Here is a 21,793-nt window from a genome sequence, read left to right as displayed (position 1 = left end):
AGACGGTGTACTAGCTGCTGGTCTCAGACACAGCATGAGGACAAATGACAAACATAATTGCTGCAGCTTCCTGGTCGTTTCACATAAGTCATAAGACAGAACTGAGTTCAACGGGATCAGATACATCAGTTTTTAACACGACATGATTTGGTTGAGGTTTGGTTTCTAGTTACGGTGCACTCTACATACTAGAACATATTGTTCTTCTGTAATCACCAGCTGTTATTTATCATGTCTGTCTCATCCTAAAATGACTGTGAGAATACCAGAGGTGACAGATGACTCACTGCTCACAGCTGTGTTAGAATACAGGAGATTATTTCAGTTCAGATGTTTGTTTGTTTTTTCAAAACACACGATCGAAAATTTAAAAAAAAAAAGAAGAACAAAACATGGTATTCTCGTGCCTCCAGTTGAGCTTTTTGTTATACTGTGATACATGTTTGTAGAGAAAACCTGCGGGTAAATGGGGACTGAATGTCATCTGAAAGAGGACAAGTTAGGTGACTGGCGCCATCTGCTGTAAAAATAGCAGAAACTCATTATTTCTTACCTTTTCCCAACAACCTTTGCACTCTGCATATCTTTGTCTATCTGTGTGTAAACATCAGTGGCCAAATGTGTGTTCGTGCGTGTGTGAGTGCATAGGTGGGGAAATATTCATCTCTCACCTTTCTTGTTGTTCAGCGTTCATTACGCTAGCTTAGCAACACCTGTGTAGAGTAGTGTATGGTCCAAGCCCTCGTTTGCTTATAATCATAGCAGTCATAGCTGTCAATTTTTGTAAATAATGGCAGATTTTCAAGCCCCCCAAATCTTCTACCTCGCTTGTTTTATTGTAAGACTGTGCTACCTGCTAGCATCCTTGCAAAAACACAGCTAGTCGTGTTTATTAGCTAGCTTGAACAGGTGTTTGAGCAGTTTAGTAGCATTAATTCTGAGACTCAGCTGATTTTTGGGGGGATTTTTTTTTTGTCTGTGTTAAACTTTCACAAGCTTTGTCAATTATACATAAGGGGCGCAGGAGTATATAACTACCTGGTGAGAAACTTCATAATTCATCTTCTTGTGAACATACTTTTGCACAATTAAGAAAATATGCCATTACCTCCACTAAAGAATTTCAGAATGCAGAATTTTAATGTTATCTCCAGTAGTTGTCTCAAATTACTCCAGGTTACTTTGAGCAATACTCATACATCTGAGAACAAAGACAGACCCAAAACTGCTAAACTTGTTTATAAAATGTAATGTTTTTCATATCAGCAACTGCCTTTCACTTCAAGCAATTTCTTAGTGACAGATTATTTTTTTGTAGACATGGATGTGATTTTAATATTATTACTGCTGTTATTACTTGTAATAGTATTGTTAGTATGTTTATTGACCATGTACATAATCCATATTGAGACCTGAAGCAAATTGAGCTGGAGAGTATGGCCAAGACATACAGCTACAGCTTCCAGTTAAAAAATGTATTTATGTAGGAAGGTAGGGCATTCTAGTAATGTGTATTTGTGTTACTAGACTCTACAACGCTACTGGGGGCAGAACATGACCTCTGAATCAATAATTCTCCAGTATTTCCCTAACAGTATACCTAATTGCCAAGCAGTCTTTTGCTCTACTTTACATAGCAATGAGCCAGTGCTGTTAGTATCTATAAACTAGACAGGAAGGGTATGGTACCAGGACCATATGCTATATAGTCTGAATCTTCTCATTACTAGGGTTCATATAACTCCCCTACACAGTTGTTTAGTTCAGAACAAGTGAACTGGACTGAAGTGCAATCTTATTGTGGAACTCAGAATCGTACCTTTATTCAGGCCAACATTCAGATAACAATAAAATGATAAATAAATACAATTACTGATCAGTCTATTAGGTACCCCTTGCTGGAACCAGGTTGGACCCCTTTTTGCTTTTAGAGCTGGCTTAATTATTCATGGCGTAGATTCATCAAGGTGCTGGAAATGAAAAAGTGTAACTAATAAAACGGCAGGGGTAAAAAAAAAAGAAAAGAGAAAAAAAAAAGCCCCAAAACATCAATAAACTGAGGGAAAAAACAAGGGAATTCTCTGTTTATATACAACATTCTCTATGCTGACATGGTGTGGTCAGATCTTACAAAAAAAGTAAAGTATAAAGTCACAAATATAATTTTAGGTATTGACCTAAAACATACCATCATTTAAAGAGCTGACATTCTGTTGATGTGCACTTGTTAAAACATTTTTTAATATACTATTGGGAATTTTTTTTGTGAGTGAGCTGTTATTGATGCTCAGAAACCATAGTGACCAAATTCTTTACAGGTGCTCCCATTGAACTGTTTCTGAGGTGTCATAGTCATCACCCCCTGCGCTGCACGCCATTTGCTTTTCTTACATCAAGCTTTGAAGATGGTTTCATTGGGTGACATTTACACTGTGACTATATGCAGTCATCGGAAAAAGTAAGTACATCCCTTATTTGGTCAAGAAAACAATGGATTCAACTCCCTAAGAAGATTTTCTTTTCAATCATTTGTGCCACAAACATATTAGCAGATGTAATTATTACAGAAAAGTTTTCAGATTAAAATGAACTCCTTTCAGCTTTAGCCTTCTTCATAATTGCTCACTACAGCAGTTGTATGATTTTTTGCACATTTTTACACAACCCTAATCCAATGTGTCTCCTGCCAGGTTTAAATCAGGGAGCTTTTGTCTTTTAGGCAGATGTGTAAACCAATACATGTCCCCACACAGTCGCATGTTAAAATATATGCAATAAAAAAGTAGCTCTAACAAGCCAACACTTCATATTGCATTGTTTTCATTCCATCTAATTTTAATTTGCTATTTAGTAATAATCGACATCTTTTGTAACAGTTTTTTTGGAACACTTGATGCCACCACCACATCTACTAAACATTTCGCCAGAAGATGGCGCCAATGTAAATTAAACAAGTAAAGCTCTATCCCAGCGCTCCTTAATGCAGGTAGAATCTACTGGGAGCCAGTTGTGATACTTTCAAATTGAACAGAATGTCTGGTCATCTTTAAGCCCACATTCATTTAATTTTCTGTGTGTCTTAAAGATATTATGCTGGTGAGAGGTCCATTTAGCCTAAATATTACCCTAAGTCTAGTGTGCTAGAGCACTGATAGCAAGTGGCATCTTAAATATTTTACTATTAAGGATTTAGAATGTCATAAGGGATAGAGACGCTTCGATCTGCTGTAGCAGTGTTGAAGTGAGTTTCAGTAAGGGCACTTAGCTGAAGTAAAATGCAAGGGAGGGGAAAGTGCGCAAGGCTTTGGAAATAGGCATGCAGGCAGTAGACCAATGCAAAGTGTTAAGCGCGGGACAGAGAGGGTTTAGCCCACACCACTCTTCCTCTGTCCAGGAGAAGACCCCGAATCTCTGCTGTGAGGCGGTCACACTCACCAATAATGTGAAAACCAGACGGAGAAGTTTGTCAGATGTTTAAACTAATCGTCGCTTCATTAGACACACGTACCGTCTTTTTTTCTTCTTCTTCCCAACCTTGTCACACAGTTTACAGTCAGGTTACAGTACGCTATCCACGAGGATACCTGGTGTGAGATGCGGCAATGTCGCGAGGAATATGCCCACGCGTAAACTCTGTCGGATGCTTTTGGATTTTGTCGCTGCTCACGTTTGCGGTGAAAGTGATCAACGTGGACACGTACAGCTGTTATGAAGTGAGGACCGCTTTCCAGCAGGTCGGGCCGCTGAACCGGGTACCGGAGACACCTGTCACAGGTGAGCGAGTGGGTTTGGCACCCATGGCGTGGAGCACTTTGGCTAAAGCGCACTATGTGCGTCTGATAGCTTTCCAGAAGCATTTTAGTCTTAAAACGAGTGAAGTCATAACACTAAAGCAAACGCCATACTTAAAAGGTGTAGATGATGTCATGTTAAATCAGCCCAGGATTTGACTTTAATTTAAAAAATAAATAAATAAAAGTCCTTTAATGAATGGGCTCCTGATATCGATTACATTGCTCTTATACTATGCGAATGTGGATCACTGTGAATGGCCTTATAAGAGTTAAAAGTTCACTGAGGTGAAAGAAGATATTGCATCTGTCTTGTTTTTACCATATTGGTCATATTAGATGGAGAATTTTGAAATTGTTTCGACCAGAGCATGTGTATATAATAATACGATGGACTGCGTGTCCACTTTCCTAGGATGATTTCTGTTCTAAACAGTGTAGCATACCGACAAATCTGACATGATCTTAAAGTGAGTGAAGTCTGTCTGAACATGTTTGTCTGTTCTTTGAAGTCAAATATGTCTGTCATCTTGCATTCTTGCGTTTGTGTTTTCTTTATAAATCATATCTCTCAGCTATTATGTACACATTTAAGCTATTCATATATGTGTGAGTCTTGTCTGATATTAATTGGTCTAATATTATCAAATTTGCAGGTTCACGTGCCATCCAGCTGAGACAGGGTTTGTGAGCTACAACAGATCGAGTGTGACGCAAATAGTATCATATGATGAGGACAGTGAAAATAGTGATTGATTTGAAATCTCCTGGTTTCTTTGCAATTATTAAAGATTGACGCACACAAACTTAGAGCGTTTTATATGAATAATCTCTCTACATAGCTACAGCAGTGCTTGGAAACTGTTTTAAAAGCCTTAAAGGTTTTGGGGTCTGTGCTTTCCTCCTGCAAAAAAATAATAGAAAAACGAAAAGAGTTATTTTATGAGGATAAACATCAGTTCAATCTTTTCTTGGAGACATTTATAAACCAGTTTAGACATTAGTCCTGCTGTGGTAATTTTGCTTTTTTGGTAGTAATACTGTGATACGTTGTCACTATTAAATAAGGATGGTGTCAGTTTTAAGATGGAGCAAATTAGTGGCCAGTGACTATATGCAGTCACTGGCCACTATATTAGTTACACTTTGCCTTCACAATGCCTTAATTATGCATAACACAGATTCAGCAAGTTGCTGAAACATTCCTCAGGGATTTTTAAAATTGTTTTAATGCTGATAGCCGTTTCCTTTTTTGTTTTCTTTAGGTCACGAGCAGTTGTCCAAGCATTTCACTACATATCGTACTGTGTATGACTGTGTACGTGACAAATAAAATTTGAATTTGAATTTGAATTTGATATGATAGCATCACACAGTTGCGACCCATCCATGATGAGAATTTCCTGTTGTGCCACAGCTCAAAGGCGCTCTAAGGGCTGAGATCTGGTAACTGTGGAGGCCATTGATAGGGTGTTCTTGTCTAATATTTTCATGTGTGTGCGGGTGCACGGGTATGTTGGTATGGGTATATATATATTTTTGTAGGTTGTGTATCCTTGAGGTGAAAATGTGTATATGTGCGTATGTGTATATACGTATGTATGGATAGACAGAAACATATATGTATATATTAAAAAAAAAAAAAAAAAAAAAAATTACACATGACATATAATGTAATTACAAGGAGGTATTTTTGTAGTCTATTGATACTATATAGTGGAAAAGGGGTGGGATTAAATAAGCTTATGCTTCTTCCTGCTCCTTTTTGAACATGAACTTTATTTGGAGTTGTGGTTGCTCGTTTTCCTTTTGTTTTGCTTTGTTCATTTGTCTCTTTTAATTCTATTTTGTTGTACTTTTTCAACATGTTCAAAATAAAGATTCAATCAATCAATCAATCAATCATTTGAGTGCAGTGAACTCACTGGCATGCTCCAGAAACCAGGTTGAGGTGATCTCAGCTTTGTGACATGTTGCATTTTACTATTAGACCCACATCATTACACCAACACCAGCCTAATATAAGGCAGATTTGATTTGACCAATTCTGAAAGACTTCTGTTTTTTTAATTTTGGTGGGCGTGGGTGAATTATAGGCTCAGTTTTCTTTACTTAGCTGGCAGGAGTGGCACCTGGTGTGATCTTCTGCTTCTGTGCTATGCTTTCAGATATGCTCTTCTCTTTATCTTGGTTGTAAACAGTGGTTATTTGAGTTGCCATTGCCTTCCTATCATTTTGAAGCAGTAGGGCCATTCTAATCCAGATAGCTGCCACACACTGGATCCTTTCTCTTTTTCAGACCTTTCTCTGTAAACCCCAGAGATGGTTGTGTGGGAAAATCCCAGTAGATCAGCAATTTCTGAAATACTCAGTCCAGCCCATCTGGCACCAACAACCATGCCACGTTCAAGTCACTTAAATCACCTTTCTTTCTCCTTTCTGCTCAGTTTGTCTTGACCATGCTTAAATACACAGAGTTGCAGAAGAATGTGGCTGCTAAATGCATATATTTTAATTCAACAAAGCAATCTCCTACGTTTAACAGTCATCAGTATGTCCTTTTCACCCTATTCTACTCTTTTTTTGTGTGTGTTATGTTATTGGTACTGTTATTATTACTAAAACATTTGATGTATGTCTGCTGCATGAGGCATTTTTATCTTGTCACTGCAAAAATCAGTTATGTTATTGGACCAGAGGTGATCATTATTTGGCATTCAATGTCTGTATATTGCTGCAGGCCAGAATGCTCAGTGCAGTAGTCACATGCAGGTTGGTGGCAGCTTAAGTATCAACCAGTTAGAGTCTGCATGCTGTAACTGGGAGAAGTGCAACTGATAGCTGAGTGGTAAACATACCAAGAGGTGCATCCAAACCACTCGATATGTTTGTTTAGTAGGGTGTCACTATTAGCAACAGAGAATATTCCTTTGCAAGCAGTAGTTAGCGCTTAATGACAACGAAAGGACCTTCCAAGCACGTCAGCAGTCTGAGACAAGACTTCTGTCACAAACTTTTGCACGCTCAGCTTCTCAAAGAAGCTACATAAATATCTCATTCTGCCACCTGAGAATAAAAGATGTTACACAGAGCGATGCGATGGTATGAAATGGTCTTTCTTCTTAACTGTAACAGTTTTATTTTTGCAGAATGAGGCAGTTGTAACTCCTTAGTCTGGACCATAAGTTAATAAAACATTGCTTTAGTTTCACTGTTGCATTTTGGGCTTACAGCTTGTTTTTCTTTTCTTTTTTTCTTTGAGTGGGTGTTTTGGGTTAGATGCAGTCTTGTCTTCAAAGTGCTCACCAATGGATGGGGTTGTCAGAGTGTAAGATCTGGTGTATATGTGTGTATGTGTACACAATTATGCTACTCTGCTTCAGTTCTCAGATGAAACGCCAACAAAAGCAACGCTTGAAATTTGAAGTGGCAAGACTTCAGTGCTTTTCACAGTCTGATATTTGTTTTAGGATACAGTGCTGCATTTCATGTGTGGTGAACTGATTTCTCACAAAGTGGCAGGAGTGTGGCAGCCAGAGGTCCGTCCAATTGAATGATCCCGTTTCAGATAGATGTACTTTACAGTAGAGATGTTTTCTGCAGATTTGTTTAGTCTGTATTTCTTGTTTTCAAGGACAGCACAAGTGAATTAAGTTGTGGCGTAAGAAGGACTCATATTCTTTAATTATGAAATTAAAACTGCATTGATGAAGCAATAATTCTGTGTAAAACCCAAGTGAGTAATATAAGATGTAAGGACTGGCTGAATTAATTAAGGAGACTTTAAAAGAACTTTGATGTTTTCAAATTTATATTAACACCAATATGATGTTTCATTACCAAACAATTTGCTTTTTAGACAATATTTATTCCCCTGGCTACAATTTATAGTGTAAGGAGAGACTGTCTCAATGCTGGATTCATCATCAAAGGAACTTTGATAATCAGTGACATGAAGTTGCTTATCCTCTGATTTATTGCCTCTTAGGTGCAGTGGTGGAGAGCCAAACACTCCATACTGTGATTACTACGGCATGCTGATATAACCCTTTTGGAGATAGATCATTTGGAAAGTAGACAGCAAGAAGTGCTGCTCGCAGACACATAACTTGATGAATTGGGTTCCTGGATAAATTCTTTAGATATGATCAAAGTATTTTACAGCTCAGTTACCCTACCACACTCACGTTTCCCTCCCATTTTCGTATCGCCACGCTAATTCACTGAGTCATTAACAACTGTTTTAGAGAGAAAGAGAAAGTGTCTTGTGTGTTTAATGCAAAAGGGGTGAGGCCGTGTTAATAGAAAGGCGAACGGGAACTCAGTGTGTTATCACATGTCGCCACATCCTTAACCGTTTACAGTGTTAAAGGCTTTGGCAAGCTCTCAAAGTGCACCACAGTCTTTGATTGGCTCTGGCTATGTTGATTCCTTTTTTAACTTGGCTTCTCTTACTGAAGCTGTGCACACATGGAGCACACCTACTCCATACAGACTTTATTGAGCACTAGTCCATTTTCTGTCTGGCAGTTTCTCAACCATTTTTTTCCCCAAGTTGGAATGAAAATCAAACAAATAACAACATAAAAAACCCAAAATCTCCAGTTTCTTAAAACTGAGGATGTAAAATCGTAAAAATAAAAATCTTGCATGGTCTTTGATCTCTTTACTTAGATACTCCAGCCAGTGCTGTCCAGACTGAAGGTGAGATTACCCTGTCTGAGTAGGTTTTCCCATCTTATTGGATTTCAGTCTGACCCAGTCTTGTGTTTCAGATGATTGTGGTCTACGTTACCCTCCTGGCTCACTTATGTGGTGGGAGAAAATGTGATTTTATGATGTCATTTTATCTACCTCTCAAATATAACCATGTACAGTACTGTGCAAAGTCTCAAGCCACCTCACATTTCTTTATATTTTCCTAGGAAAATGGAAAATAAGTAGAGTGATTTATTAAAACATGTTAGGACATGCATGGAAATATAGTATATAAGGCAACAAGAAAGTTTTTGCAATTGCAACAAGCTTGAATATCAGTATTTAGTATGTATCAACTACTTGATTATGATCAACAGAAAAATAAACAAGCATGCCCATCTGATATTATGCTGCTTCATCAGGTTGCATCTGTTTGCCTGCCAGCCTAACATCTCTCTTTCTGCTCTGTCTGTGCCCTTTAGTGTGATTTTAGAGACTCTCACTGTAGGCTGTTCCAGATTGGGGTATGGGAAAGTTAAACATTTCATTTGAGTTTCAAAGTAGTCCAAAAATGCAGGTATGTGGCAGAGACCCTTTTGAAATGTGTTTTGGTTCAACATGGCCTATCCAAAGCATCACAAATCTGTATAGAGCAAATATCCTGAAAGTTCAGTGGATCTTGGGATTTCAAAGGGAACTAACTTCCTGAGGCAGGAGAAGGGTAACTGCATTAATTACTCACTTTCTCACTTTCTAACAAAGTTATTCTTGTTCTCAGAAAAATATTAGAAAAAAAACAGCAGTATCAGGAAACCACAAACCACCTGCTCATTAGTGCATACCAAATCCAAACATTTCCATACCATACTGAGGCGATGTGAGCTACCTTTGAATAAATTAGTACCAGAGTTGGTGCAACATATCTTCTTCTTCTAAGCATTATACTGTAGAAAACTCAAATGTGATACTTTAGTACTACATAGGCGTGGCATGTGAACAGTGGTGAACAGCAGTAGAGTTTCTTCACTCAGATGTTTTGGCTTGTTCAATGAAGGGTGCTGAGATGTTGCTGAAGGGATCATGGCTAACAAATCAAGACCCCTGAGCCATGTCATTAATGGTAAATTACCCCAGAGGTATTTGTCATCTGAGGACAATTAAGGGGATTAGAAATCAAAGTTGACGTCTAGAGGGGTGTGTTAAAGTTCAGCCAGGCAGAATGAGCAGTATGTAGATTAGGCACTAATTACAGAGCTCAGTATAATGGCCAATTGGATTGCATGTAGAATCACATAAAAAATACATACCTTCAACTTGTAGACCATGTAGAAAATCTTGCTGTATTTCTGCACCGCAGTATTCTGCGCATGTTTCTTATATAACATTCTGATTGCCTGGAAAGGCTGGTATGAGAGTTTATCAGTTCTTGTAGATTTTCAAGATATACTAAATATGCAGTTAATCAATGAATTAATTCTTTTTGGGTGGAGTGGAGGTAGTAGAGTGGTGTATAGTTTGGAGAGGCTGGCACTAATAAAAAGACAGGAAGTTAAGCTGGAATAGGCAGGGTGCTTTATTGAAACATGTGCAAACATATGTGGAAATACAGTATATAAGGCAAAAAAACCCCCAGAGTCGCCAGGTAGGAGGTTCGTGGAAGTCAAACATGCAGAGGTTGACAGAGGAAGATGATAGGGATAGGGTGAGGTGGAGGCAGATGCGCTGTGAAAGAAGTTTTTCCAGCACCCTTGCAATGTGTTTTTGATGGTACAAAGAAAATCATCAGTACATAAGTATTCATTATTCATTCATTCATTAATAAAAAATGTATTTGTACTTACAAGGGCATAGCAGTTGAAAAGGGATCACTGGTAAGTAATCAAGAATTGGAGTCACTGATTTGCAAAAGTTTGTGTAAGGAATTTAAAAAAGTAGCACTGAATTAGACAGAAACAGCATCATGAAGATGAACAAAGATTGCAAACTCATAACAAGGTTACAAAAAATTAACAATTACATAATGAAGGGTCAGTACTGAGTGACCACCACGATACTTGTGTAAAGCTGCGAGCCGTGGCTGAGATTGCAGAGACAATTGCTGTTTTATATCATAGAGGAAAAGAGAAACAAAATCTGGACCCTTACTTATTTCCCAGCAATAAAATAAATAATAAAATAAAACGGCTGTAAATCCTACAAAGTTTTTGCTAGAGTTTGTTAAGCTCAAATTTGGGTTATCTGATTCAAAATGCACTGTGACGACGTAGAGCCAAATGACAAAAAAATTATATATAGATGTGATTTTATGCGGGAATGCCTTAAAGGCAACAGCGTTGACACTGTGCAGCATATGAATCCTTCCACCTGAAGGTTTGAGACATGATTGGGAAACTGCTGTTAAGTCACCATCCTCAAGCACTTTGACAGAGCTGGGTAGTTTGCCAAGTATAATGGGGGAAATTTGCTATCGTTGCTATCAACTGTTGCTTTTTCCGAATGTGTCCTTTTGTTTTTTGACTTTGCAGAAGTTTTCATTCATGTTGTAACTGAGCAGCCTTTTAAGACCCATGTTCATTCAAGTGACCTTACCTTCAAGTGACTTAATGTTAACCAGTCACGCAGCAATGAAAGACAGAAATAGGATGGGTTTTAAAGATTTGTATGTTGGCTATACTGCAATTACAAAGGCATTATGGTTAAAACATTTTCACAAAGAAGATGAAAATTGATACATACAGTACAATATGTCCTGTATTGTAGACTTCAGTGAGTCGTGGGCCTGCGTTCACAGGTTCCATACTTCTCCTTCATGTAGAAAGCACCAAATAAATATTCAAAAAGATAAAAAAGAACAAATTCAGGAGTTGTTCGCTACGACAGGGGGGGAAAGCAGTGGCATGGGCTGATTGCAGGAAATGGCTCAGTATATTTGGTACACAGTCAGCCTGTGCTGTCTGCTGCGGTGGCTTTAAGAGTCAAAGTTTTCCTGAGTATCACTTACTCCACACAGTTACGCGCAGTGGACGAAGAAGCCAGGCTGAATTCCACTATGAGTCCCTGGATATTACTTTCATATCACAGATAACATGCAAACACAAAAGAGAGAAGGAGCCAGCCAGTGAATTGAGCAGGGTCAGGGACAGAAGAGGAGAGATGACATGCACCACATATAGGGAAATCTTAGCCTAAAAATGCAGCAAAAACAATACTTTGTCCTTTCAGAAATCTTTAAAGAAAAACTTGATGTATTTTTAATATCAAATAAGCATAAATTAAGCTTAATTCAAGTATTTCCCAGAGTAATAAATGGCACTAAAATTGTTATTGGATGTTTTATTACAGGATCAAACGCTACAAATGTTTGTGAAGCACTTCTAAAACTAACAGTTTGAGCTTTTTTTTGCATGTCATTTGTTCTATAACTCAACTGTTTGTCCACGCTAAAGAGGTCCGAACTGGGTGGAGATTTTAAAATCTATACAGTGACTGACCTATTTAATCCAAAGTGTATGAAATGAACAAACGAGTTAACTCTAAGCACATGCTTGCTCTGCTTCTTAAAGGTTGTTTACTGTAGTAGTTGCTGGATGGTTCTTAACTTTTTCATTCTCAGAAAGTTCATGACTTTTGTGCAGTGGAGGATGTCAGCTTTAAGTCAATCATTGTTGGAAGATGGGATTTGTATGTTTAAATTACCCCTCTGCAAACAAATAAATGTTAGATCAATTTGGGTCTGTTTACCCAATTTGAGCTATATATGAGCGTTTTGATTTGATTTGGGCTTTTAAAGTGATTAGAATCTCAATATTAGGCTCCATGTAATAATAGCCAGGGCCAATACAGAAGGGCTGGACTGCTACAGAGATAGAGATAATGAGCTGTAAGGGGCAGGACAGCCAGTTATGACTTCACTCATCTGGCTCTGAGATGGGAACAAATGGAGCCTCACTGGGTAATTAAGAGACACCCAGGCCTCACAAGGATATGCCAGGCAAATGGGGATGAGGGAGGGAGGGAGGAGAAGGGAAAGAGGGATTCAGAATGAAACCCTATTGTGTTTCATGGTGGGATTTGGACAGTGAGGCACTGGTCTTGTGGTCTGTCCTTAGGCCATGCTTTAGGCTCTGGTTACAACACCTGCCTCCAGCCACTCCTGTTCAGCCCTTCCCCCAGTAAAATGAGTTATCATACCAGACTTATACATTATGAAAATGGAAAATGAGCATGTGCATTTGTGCAAATAAATGTGGGAAAGGGCCGTTTCAGTGACATTGTAATTGTATTTATAAAGTATTAAAAGCACTGGTGAGAAGTAGGTAACACTGGTAGAGTACTACTGTACAAATTTCTAGTTGAACTAAACTGTGTGCTTGTAATTAAACTGTAATTAAATTGTAATTAAACTGTTCTTTTTTATTGTATTAGCTGATGAACTGGAGTATTGTGATTAGCAGGAGGTTTTTTTTATAGATGTGATTTCCCACCGTTGTTGCTTGTATTTGTGTTTGTGCTTGTGTGTAAACCTTTGTGTGTTTGCATTGCACCAGTGTACATCCTGATATGACCGATGTGCTCAGTCACATCAAATTGAGACAACAATATATTTAACAGGAAAATATTATGGCTGGAAACATGGATGATGACTTTCACTTCCTGTGCTCTGGCTCTTCTGTCTGTTAACGTTATAGCTTGTCTAAATTTGGATTGACCAAAAAAAGAGAACAGCAAATAAACTAAACCTGCTTTTTTACTTTCTTAGATGCAGATCTGTTGTTTTGTAAGCACCAAGGCCCATCCTGCTGCACCCGGAAGATGGAGGAGAGCTACCAGTTTGCTGTAAAACGGGAAACTCTCCATAACATTCAGGCCTACACCCATGAGATTAAGCATGTGATCGCTTTCCATGTCGATGCCTTCCAGGGTAAGTTCATATACAATGGGGGTCAAGCTAGGGCTGAATTGACCTGAAACTGTTTTTTATGTATAGTATAATTATTCAGCGTGTTGGTAAGTTGTTATGCTTCACCTACGTATGACATACCTGCAGCACACTGTACCTGCCACTGCATGGGACTGATAGCCCAGAGAGGCTGGCTTCTGCAAAGAATCAAGCTAGAAAACCCAGCGTTTGTTGACCTGTAACTGAACTTTATTTCCTCTACTAGAATCCAGATTAAACAATAAAATAAGCAAATATCTAAGTTTATTTGCTTGTTTCCAGGCAAGAATATTTATTTGTAAGTTTTCACTCAGATTCCCAGGACCTTGGTAACTGGCGTGCAGGCAAGTGTAACTGAGGAAATGGGCATGGTCCCACTTCTTCTCTGGGTTTGGCAGCAACAGAAATATGAAGCAGGATCACTGAGGGTAGACAGGAAAAGAGAGTATGGAGGTCTTTTTCTTAGCCTCTAGTGTTTTGTGGAAGATGGTCTGCTTCAGAACGGTCCAGTCCTGCTCCTGGGACAGTAAAACAATGACTGGAGTCCTTGGAAAAAGAAATTATAGTAGTTTTGAAGTAGGGTGTAACAATCCTTGAAAGTAATAGTTCTTTTTGCTTTTGTTCTTTATTTATTTATATAATTTTTGTTTGTGATGCCTCTTTGATAAATTTTTTTTTGCTGTAGATAAAAGCCTATCTTGGAAGTTAAAGGTCTTTGTGCTACACACAACTAAATCAAGCAGTGCACCAGCTTCCCAAGTTTGCCCTCCCTCCTCCACTAATTGCAATGTCATTTAAATAAAAAAAACAAATCTAAAACAGACCAGGTTTTTCCTCCAGTACAATGCCACTCGGTAGGAAACATGCCTCGGATGTTTTAGTGCTACAGGAATTTTAGTACCATGCAATTAGTTTTATATGGCCACAAACTGCTTTGATGCAGCATTGGCCAGATTTTTGATACAAAGGAAGCAAGAAACACTGCTGGTCTTGGTGTCTAATATGAAATAATGGAGTAATAACGGGTAAGGGAACGGTCCTGTACATCGATGCCATGGAAATTACTGCTCACGTTTAACTCATGTATGTCATCTGGAAAGTGTATACTCATCCACATAATGTTTCTTGAACTAAAATGAAAGCTATGTGAAATTCCACTGCTTGAACACAAAGCATTTTTATAAGTGTTTAAACGTTTCTAGAGATAAGCTCCTCTTACAGCATGCTCATAAACCAATTAAGTGAAATAGCTGTGTTTGTCCTTTTCAGGGTTATTATTATTCCTCCCTCCTTACCTCATGTCTGAGCCTTCCTCGTGAATGAAGATCAGGTGTTCAACATATCCTGAAAAGGCCAAGATGGAAAATAACAATGGAATAACAATAGAAACTGGATGGTGCCGAAAATGATGATGTCACTAGGCTTTAATTTTCAAGGCCTTCTAAGGACAGTCTCTGAGCTGTCTGAGAGCCTGTAGTGGAATGTGAAGTAGCCGGTGCCTCATATACTGAAGTAACAAGAATATGAATTTGTCTGATAACATTGGTGCTGTTATTTAAACTCTAAATGATAGGAAATTGTTTGTGGATCACCTTTTCCTCCTATTTCGTTTTGTTTGCTCTCAGCTTATATTCAGGTGTGTGCAGCAAATCTCACGACGGGTGCAGTGTCTGAGTGTTTTTTTACACTGTTGTTCATATTATTTGAACTCAAAGCTCTCATGCTGATTGGTAAGGTTAGCCAAAAGGATATGCACACTGGAAGTTACATGGGGGTGTGTGAGGAGTGTGTCTGCGTGTATATGTGCTTTCGTTGGACATCGTTTGTTTTGACAGCCTTAAATTTCCTACTGTGCTTTGTCTTATGTGGGAGTTGCCATGTCATGAGTATGACCCCCTAAATGCAGACCACATGTGCGCTTGTGTTCCTGTAATAATGTGAATAAACAGGTTTGCTTGCTAGCTTCAAAATCTTGAAAATATACAATTAACCTTAGCTATAGCTCTTCCACCTCATCATACCAGTAAAACCCACAGCCCTAAAACCCACAGCCAGGTTATTAATTTTCAGGCATCAGCCCCTCTCTTCCTTATCATTCATTCTTCCTAACATTAAACCTCCCACAGGATCCTCACAGATACACCTAGGTCAGCTCACTACTCTCCCTCTCTCAACCATAGCACAAACAGTCATAGTCTAATCCATGTCATAGCTGATAAGGAATGGTCATTGGGCACTGATGGTTGGTAGGTGTGAACCACAGAGCCCGCTCTAAGCTCGGTCAGCTTAAAATTGCCATCAAGGGCTTTCGGCTGTCACCCTGCCATAGCCAATCAGATCTGGCGTGATCTCGCTTGGAAACTTTTCTGTGGCCTAATGTTTTCTTGCTTGTTGTAAAAGGATTCTTACTAGGATTTTAGTAGATTCTTGTTCAGGGAACTCTTGTTTGCAAGCTGTTGAAAAGGAAAATGAATTTCATGTGTTTGTTTGTCTGTGTGTGTGGTGTCTGCGTGTGTGTGAGAGTGTGAACGACAGGTGGGAATGATGAGCAAGAGAGTAGGTATCTGGGTATATAGTCACGAGGCTGGGATGGCAGATGTCAGGAAAATGCTGACACTTTTGATCACTAGTGACACCGATATGAGAGGGGGGGGCCTGACTCACAGCTAAAGGCCATTAATGTTTGTGTAATATAGAAATTTTGAACATGTGTATATTACATGTGCAGGATATTGTGTGTCTGTGTGTGAGCATATACATATGCACCAAAGACATGTAAGCATGTACAATATTTACCACCTTCACTAGACACTGTGGCCACCTTGAGGCTCAAGTTGTCCTCACAAGACTTGACAAATACTTTTTCAGAGAAATGTACTCTCTTGGCTTAAATATCATACAAAGTGAGTGCACTACATTTGAAACTTTGCAGTACATGCCCTTTGAGGACAAGGAGTTAATTTGAGAAAGAGTGACAGGGACTGAAAACCACGCCATATAAAGAACGATTACTTTTCTCACTGAGGTGGCATAATTAGCTGATCCTTGTTTCATCATCCAGGAACTCTCCAGACGCCTGGCAGGCTATGCGTGTGCTTCTGTGTGCGTGTGTGTGCGCGTGTATTTCTGTACATGAATTTCAGACCCAATGTGATCGAAAACCACAATCGAAGACTTGAAGATACTTGAAGGCCTCGGCTTTTAAAGGCAGAATGCAGAATAAGAAGACAAACTAATGGGGGGAATAGATAATGGGAATGCACAATAATAAGTGAGTCACTGTGAGATTGTTTGTCTTCCCAGGTGGCTTAGTTCTGCCTACAGTAATTGTCCCCCTGCCTTTTGGGAATTTACAGCTCTTCTAATTGCCTTTTTAGACAGTAGTTTCCATGTTAGTTGCTCTTTGCACTCACAACCCCATGCCTCTCATTTCCTCTCTCTCAGCACTGACAGGCAAACAAGAATACCTAGCCTGAAGCGTTTTAGTTTAATTAAAAAGTTTGCTTAATGCTTTCTTTATTTTAACTGTCAGAATCATCCTGGGTGGCCCACACAACGCAGCCTTTGTTGAGCCAACAGGTTCATTTATTGCATGTATTTGATTTGATTTATTGCTTTTGCATATGATTGGAAGAGTGAGTCACTTGACTGCTACATCCTGTTTTCAAGCATCGTTTATCCATCAGATTCAGGTCCCTCTATCTTTATTGCAATCTCTGGATTTGTCTGCAATGTCTTTCACTAATTTTATCCCGTCCTCTCTCACATCATCATTTTTGTTCTCTCACTTCACGTCTGCGTGTATATTTCTCTGCAGATGTTTTAAACGACAGGGTTATTGCTCTAGAGGCTGACGTTTGGACACAGAATGACATTGCTCGGCGCTATGAGCTCATGCTCAAATTAGGGAGGATATCCGGAATCGGTCCCTACATGTCTCATTTAGTCTACAGGGTGGAGGGAGACTGTGTTTATGGACTTAACATTGGAGCAAATGCACTGTGTCTTTCGAAGTGCGTGTGTACTAAGCGTGTTTCTATTGCAATGCCTTTCTAGTCTCCTGAGTAAACATGACACATGAGGACAGGATGCAAGAAGGATGCTTTCAGAGTTTGGAGAACTCGGCCTCACTGGGGAAAAGTGGGAAATAACAAAAGGAAAAGAGGGAGGAGCAAGGGAGAAGCTCAACGTGCCATAAAGTCTTGAAGTTGGGCTCAAATCTGTCCTAATTACCTCTGCTTTTCATTTGCCCTTCTCACCTCATGAATGTGTGAGAACCCAGAGAGCAGGGACTGGGGCCTTGAAAGTGAGCAGAGAGAAATAAGATGAAGGGAGGGCTTGTTGCTAAAGGAAGGAGCACAGTGAAGTGTGCACAGGTGTGTTTGAATGTGCTTCTGTCAGGTGTCTACCTGTGGGAGAATGTATGCTTTTAATGCATATGTATGCCTTTAAAACCACTGAGTGAACAGGCCTTTTCTCTGTAGAGTCACTACGTGCTGCTACCCTCTTGACAACTTTCCTTTTTTATCGTCCCGGGTGTCTCTCTCTCCTTCTCTCTCGCTTTCTGTGAACCGTGCTTTGTCAGCATTGGTTGCTTAACAAGAGCATGCTGGGCCCAAGTGGGCAGCGTGCCAGTATCTTGAACTTGCTGGCTGGCATGTGTGCTGCAGAGCGCTCTCATGTCTTAAAGATAACATGGCTGCCAACAGTGCACTCTGCAAAATAGAACCATAACCATAAACACATCTCTGTTCTCCGCTGTCATATTTAATCCAAAAGTCTTCTTTTGTTTTTCTTCATTAGCCACCATCTTCCTCAGCAAGCACGCATGCATCACAATATTAGATTGAATGCCTAAGCAAATACCATAGCGGTCTAGATATCTGTCCAGCCTTGTGCCAAGTTCTATTGCAATGATTAGAAGGAACCTTGGATAAATATCCAATTTTTTCCCCTTCTCACAAATTATTTTCTGAGGCTGCTTAATAAATACTGTTTCCTACATTCCTGTTAGAAATAGTTGTGAGGCTATTGGTAAGACTAAGAGCACAATAAGCATCACACTCAGGAAATTACTTGATAATAAGACAAAGTCATATTTCCCAGTGCTTGTTACCAGTCCAAGACAGTTTGGCTTTTCTGGAACAGATTCTGTCTGGCTGGCTGATAGGATTCATACTCTGCTGCTGATAGGTTCAGCCTGGCTTTTTCTTATGTTATTTTCTTATGTCTCACTCAGCTGCACTCATGCTTCACTGGCTGATGTGTGTGTGTGTGTGTGTGTGTGTGTGTGTGTGTGTGTGTGTGTGTGTGTGTGTGTGTGTGTGTGTGTGTGTGAGAGAGAGAGAGAGATGTAGTTTTTTTTCAGACATGGGATAACTCACATTGCTGAGGCATAGGTCACTTCTATGTTACGTTTCACATGACTTCATTCAGACATAATCAAAGTGACAGAGTGGACCGTACTGTGGCATCTGATGCTGTGAGGGTCAAGGTTGTCAAGAAAAGAAGACACATCCTGCTTAGGATTTTCTGAAGACCTTAGTCTGAGACGTCAAGATTCATGCTCAGAGTCTGAGACCCACGAGTTACCTTCCACATTGCCATCTGTGTAGCCTGCTTGCTTTTTCATAAATGCTGTCTTCATAAACTCTCTTCACATTAATGCATACCCCCTCTCTTTTCAAGTCACTGTCCGTCTCAGCCAAAAGCCTCCAGAGTTCCTAAGAAACTGTTGAGCTATTGAGGAATTTTGGGTGTGGGGTCATAATCTTGCACGACCCCACATGTCCATGTCTACACTAAAAACAATATTTATGCCCAAAATGTGTACTTTAAGTAATTTGATTGTAAATTTTCCATGTAATTTTGCAACATTAATACAGTACAATATGTTAAATTTAATGGGATAGGTTAAATGAAATGTGCGGGATTAGTATATATTCAGTGTAAACTCAGCATATTTCACTCAATGATTAATTATTTGAATAAATAGACCTTTGATTTTATATATTTCAGCTACATTTTATCGAGAATTATTGCTTCATGTTTATAAGGGCCAAGAATCATTTTTTGAATGCATCTGTTAATGTAACTGCTTGTACAGTGGTTGCTAAATGTTTCTAGATCTGACCTAGTAAGGTTGCTTACACAAAGCTTAGATGTAGATGTGAGTACATGTGTCCTTACACAGCAGCTGTCAGTCAAAATGTTTTTGAGAAAATGCCTAATAACCAGAACCCTTACCACAGCGGTTTAATATCTCTGAGGACGAGGAGATATTTTTGAGGGAGATTAATGTGGATTCGACCATAATAAGGTCATGCTGAGGCACATAAGGGGATATTGGTGAGCTTGGGGGAATGGCGTGTTGTACTTTGCAAATTGGCCAGACTTCCTGTGAAGGAGAGCTGTTTTCAGCCAGTACCTGTGGGAGAATGTATGCTTTTAATGCATAAGTGGATCAACATTGTGATCAGCATATGCCTCTGTAGTATGACTCACATGTTTGCTTCAGCCCAAATTTGGTTGGACTTAGCTGTCTTTCTCTTGTGCCTCTTTTCCAGCTGGGTGTGGGAATGATTTAGCAGATCACTTCCACATTCAAGTCAAGTCATTTTGCTCATTACACCCTGTCATAGACACTCTGCTTCTTCTGTTTCCTTTTTGCCTCTGTGGCTTCTTTGTACCATTAACGAGTCCCCACAGTGGGATTTAGTCACAAATTCCCAGGTCATTCATCCATTGTATTAGGGGAGGAGTTGCAGTAAATGATGAAAATGGTCTTCTGACTCTCTCCAGCTGTGTCCTCTTTATATGATCAGTGATAGATTGTATCTGCTGCATTGTAAGCCAAGATGAACACAGGTTTAAGCCTTTAAGTCAAGCACAGTGCAGTCTATCATTGGTAAACTGTCACCACTTTGGGTTTTGGGATTGTGATGGGAATTTGCCCTTTAACATGAAATTTCCCACTCGTGGGACTAATAAAGGTATCTTATCTTATCTTAAGAAATATTGTTTTGCGTAGGTCTTGATTATTTAGTATCATCCTTTTGTTTATTGTAGTCAGAAAATACAAGCATTTTATTTTGTTTTCATAGCGTACTGGACTTAGACATTTATACAGACCAGTTTTGGCCCCTAATTTAAACAATACGCTTGCACCTTCCTGTATGCCTGATTTATGAAAAAACTGATAAATGAAAACAGAGGCCACACCTGCTTAGAAAAGTGGAAAATTCTTTATTAGAGTCCCTTTCATCTTGGATTTGTTTAACACCTCAGTCCGTTTAAGGGTCTGTTTCATGTTAATCATATGTTAGCCTAAATGTTTCCTTTCATTTTTTTATGAATATCTGGAGTCCAGTCTCTTTCCCTGGCTGTCTCTAGTTTAGTCTTCATCAGTTTCCACTTAAGTAATGGTTTATTACCTGGACATATTTAAAATTTGTCACAAACTACAGAGAGTCATGCATTTAGTTAGGTTTAGCTAGGCACTTTTGTTCAATTTACCTGTGTATGTAAAAAGGCATCGCCGGCTAATTTGAGGTTGCACCGGACCTATATTCTTCTGCAAATGGAATCATTTCACTACTTAATTTTTGGCAATAAAACATTAAGTTCTATAATATTGTAAGTGCAATACGGTTATGCAAATTTTTGATTGTCAATGCAAACTGTTTCTGTGTATTGTGATTGCTCAAGGCATACTGCCAAGTAGGGCAGGGCAATATGGCCAAAAATACTCATCATGATATATATTTGAAAATTTGCGATAACGATATAACTGACAATATATTTGACGCAGGACAAATTACTTTACAACTCCACAACTTTATTAGTGCAAAAAAAAAAACAAACAATCAATGTATTTTCACTTAAACAAGCAGGTGTTTTTTTATGTGCATTAAAGTTATATAAAAATGTAACAGTGCAAATGCAAATTCCTTGCTGACAGTTTAATCAAAAGGCATTTCCAGTGGAAATTGGCCAACATATCCTCAGCATAACCATATATAATATCCACAAAACTTAAAAAGACCTTATACACAAACAATACGGTAATATTATGTTGAAGCACCGTAGGTATTACGAGGCTCCTGACTACGGTAGCTGCAATGCTCTGACAATCCATCAAGCGGTGCGGGTTCATAGCTTAGCAAAGTCGTACTAAAACAATTTTTGACAGATTTTTAAGCGCCGTGTGCGACATAAAATCGGTTCGGTAATAACGGTAATAACGGTAATAACGACAGCCCACTTGCATGCTCTACCAAAAAAAGTGCATTGGTGTGTATCTGCCAAACCAGTCCCACACCACTGAAGTTGCAGCATTTTTACAAACTTGAACCAAAATTAGCAA

General features: G+C 39.1%; 1 protein-coding gene across 2 annotated transcripts in view; it reads left to right on the top strand.

Moving 5' to 3' along the window:
* Positions 1 to 3,074: 3,074 nt before the first annotated feature.
* The window catches only part of gpc5c (glypican 5c), a 103,923-nt gene continuing 85,204 nt past the window's right edge, over positions 3,075 to 21,793 (top strand). For both annotated transcript variants that reach the window (XM_005912838.3, XM_005912837.3), the window contains exons 1-2: positions 3,075 to 3,774; positions 13,249 to 13,410. In XM_005912838.3, the coding sequence (XP_005912900.1) occupies positions 3,603 to 3,774; positions 13,249 to 13,410 (334 nt within the window). In that variant the 5' untranslated portion in view covers positions 3,075 to 3,602. The remainder of the gene's footprint in view (positions 3,775 to 13,248; positions 13,411 to 21,793) is intronic.

This window comes from Haplochromis burtoni, unplaced genomic scaffold, assembly GCF_018398535.1.
Source record: "Haplochromis burtoni strain Fernald_Lab_line unplaced genomic scaffold, NCSU_Asbu1 Contig_3, whole genome shotgun sequence".
Classification (NCBI taxonomy): Eukaryota; Metazoa; Chordata; class Actinopteri; order Cichliformes; family Cichlidae; genus Haplochromis; species Haplochromis burtoni.
Note: the sequence above shows the minus strand (reverse complement) of the source record. Positions and strands in the feature narration are given on the sequence as shown.